This window comes from Amphimedon queenslandica, unplaced genomic scaffold, assembly GCF_000090795.2.
Source record: "Amphimedon queenslandica unplaced genomic scaffold, v1.1 AMPQUscaffold_12524, whole genome shotgun sequence".
In the NCBI taxonomy this organism is placed as follows: Eukaryota; Metazoa; Porifera; class Demospongiae; order Haplosclerida; family Niphatidae; genus Amphimedon; species Amphimedon queenslandica.
In genome coordinates this window covers 17,474-20,662 of record NW_003547239.1, presented here as the reverse complement: position 1 = coordinate 20,662, position 3,189 = coordinate 17,474, and the positions used below count along the sequence as shown (strand labels likewise).

Here is a 3,189-nt window from a genome sequence, read left to right as displayed (position 1 = left end):
TTTCCATTCCACTTTGTTTAGATTTAACAATCAACAGTCACTGCAATACAGCCAGTGTTGTCCTTCAACACTAATAAATTCAGGTCTAGCATTAGGCATAGCACTTGGTTCACTTGAACAGTTTTATCTGTTGGTGTAAAAATTAGATACTTTTATTGAAGTTTGAATCATTAGAAAGTGCCCAAATCACGTGCCATTGAAAAGATAATGGGAAAATTATTGCTCTAACTGCCAGGCCATCTCAATGCCTACTCTTGCTTGTAAAAAATATTTGTTGAAGCAGAACTAGCTTCAAGATAATAAAACAATAATTCAAAAAAGTCAAATTTTAATATTCAAAAAATTACCAGAAAAAAATTAAAAAATTACTTATAACTAGAAATAACAAAACTTTCTGTTGAAATATCGTTAATGGTGTCATTTTCTTTGGTCAGCATATGCTCCCAATGTTCCTCTACAGCTGCATGTAGAACAAGATCAGTATCCCTGACCCTATTGACATACCATCGAGCTATTAATACATACACCACTAATCCAATGACAGCAATTACACCAAATATTACAGAAAGCCATGAGGTACATGACATAAATGAGACTGAGTGTATAGGGTGATAATAGACTATTAATAAGATGCCTGAACCAATGTCAATGAAGATACCATGCAAAAACCAATGCAGTCCAATGATCATTCCATGCATACCAAAAGGAGATTGACTACACAGGAACTCAAATAAATATATCCCACTAAGAAAATATGATGCACCAGCTAACACTGATGGTATGAGTAGTATCCAATAGGAAATATCAATTTTTTGATTGATTGGTCTCCAAATGAAAAAGCAAGGCATTTCAGAAATGTTACTACTATCAATCCTTCCAATCAAGTCAATTAGAAATAAACTAAGAATAGATAATATGATGAGAATGTTTGATAAACCAAGACCTTTCAATGGATTAGTTATAAAATATTCTAATTTAGGAAAGAGAGGCAGAATAACTAGTTCAAATAAAGGGACAACAACAAGCAATGAAGTGAAGTTGCCAAAAAGCCAAATTACATATTCAGCATTTTTTTCATAGCCATCTTTAAACTGTACAACAAAATTCGAGGAACTACTTAACATTGGAATAATGGGGATAAATAAGGGAAAGACAGTAATCAAAACAACAGCAATACGTAGAAAAGTTTTTACATTTTCCACTTCTTCATGAGAGAAACAACCACCATACCTCTCCTTAGCAAGATCCATTCTACTGGGCTCCTCTCCCCAGTATGTGAATGCACTACGATGCTGTCTTCTAGTGCGACTAGTTTTGAGAGAAAACTTCAATACTTTAAATACAATTTTATAAGGATTAGGAATAGGTATGTGCTCAAAACGATGCTTCAGGAAAAAATGAAGACAAAGAGAAAAAGAAAAAAGAGCAAAAGCTAAAACTGAAATAATGAGCTCATCTGACATAACTAGAAATGCATAGCCAATACAAAGACACAGCCAGTACCAGTGAATGAAGGCTCTTATCTTGACACTAGATTCATTCATCAACTGATCTATACCATATGGTAATATATTAGTGAACAAGAGAGATAATGAGGCTAAGATGAAAATAAAGGCTATACCAAAAAATGCATACCTTCCTATCAGAGCAGTAGTATCACATGAATGATATTGTAAACAGCATCCAATGGCAAACAACAGAGTGCCTATCCAACCAAGCCATAGACCAAGATAAATAGCATTACCTCTACCAATCTTAGTATCTGATAACCAACCACAAAAAGGGGCAAGAAGAAAAAGAGCATTTCCCACTATAATTCCAACATAATGAAATACTGGATTGTTAGCAGAGCCAGTAGATCCAGATCCACATTGGTCATGAGATAAATCTCTGAAAATTATTTCAGAAAATGCATAACTCACTGCTATTGGCAGAGTATAAACCAGTAGTAGGATTGATGGTAAATTCAATGAACGAGACTTTAATTCCTTACAGTAGTTACTAAAGCAGTTGAAAGGTTTGTACTTCCTTTTACTTGCATTGTTAACAAGTGAAGAAGAGGGTAACAACCTCCTTCTTTCTGGAGAGACAGGATTCATTTTATTCAATAGTAGGCAATCATGTGACTATGAATCCTTATCAAAATTATGTGACTGTTATTTTAGGCTTTACTCAATTAAACATTACTTTGGCTTTTCAAAAAGCTCCAGCAGTCACTTTTGTATCTAATTGCCCTGCATGATTATTGTCTATAATAAATGTTTTCATGATGCTTGTGATCACGGACTGAGCAGTGGGAACAGATTACTGTATCACATGTCTCACAGAAGAACTCCAAAGGTTTTCCATGATCACTGCAGGTGGCCGCAGCAACTTCTAATCGAGAATTAGACAAATTTTTTGTCTTCTTCATTAGACTATGTACATCTTTGAGGTGGTTGAGGTGAAATGCTACAGGAAAGGCTCCTACTCCTTCTTCTGGTAACTCTGTACAATGACGACAAGTGGGACAAGAGAGGTAATAGGTCTCATTCTTCTTATCCAGTGGTAATCCTTCCAGACAGTGCTGACAGAATGAATGTAGACAAGGTAAAGTCTTAGGGTTGGTATAGTGGTCAAGACACACAGGACAGGTGAGCTCTTCTTCCAGTTTGAGGAGACCCAAAGAAGATGGAGACGGTTTCAAATTGGCTGTCATTTTAAGGAAAAGTATGTATTGAATACACAAGGGCAAAAAGTAAGAGAGATAAAGGTAGAAAATAATAAACGAAGATAGTCTTAGAGCAAAAATTAATAATAAACTGAGAAAAATACTGAACAGTGACCAAGAGAGAAGAAAGAGATACCTGATGACTTGCTGGGTTATTCTAAATGTTTATATAGCCTATCAGTAATACATTCCTCACATGACAGACAACACTATGAACCAGTAGTAACAAATGTAGTACAATAAACTCTACTACGTAATACTAGTAGTACATAGTGCAAATGTATTTATTGTCTCAGAGGCTAGTTTATAGTGTGGATTTTGATATTATGAGAAATTACTCAATAATCAGTGAAGGCAATTACTGATCAATGATAGAAATATGACAATGGGAATATTGATGTTAAAAATGGACCTCTAACTTATAAAAGTAAGATACTTATTAAATTGTATCTGTCAGTATAGTGCTTATCTGGCTAATT

General features: G+C 34.6%; 1 protein-coding gene across 1 annotated transcript; it reads right to left on the bottom strand.

Moving 5' to 3' along the window:
* Window positions 1–365: 365 nt before the first annotated feature.
* On the bottom strand, window positions 366–2,099 carry LOC105314782 (solute carrier family 15 member 4-like). Its single transcript, XM_011409151.1, has one exon. It carries the CDS (start codon window positions 2,097–2,099, stop codon window positions 366–368), a length of 1,734 nt encoding a protein of 577 aa, XP_011407453.1.
* Between the last annotated feature and the right edge of the window lie 1,090 nt (window positions 2,100–3,189).

Excerpts from the sequence above, each read along its gene's own strand:
- LOC105314782 (XM_011409151.1), bottom strand. The coding sequence starts at position 2,099 with ATGAATCCTGTCTCTCCAGAAAGAAGGAGGTTGTTACCCTCTTCTTCA.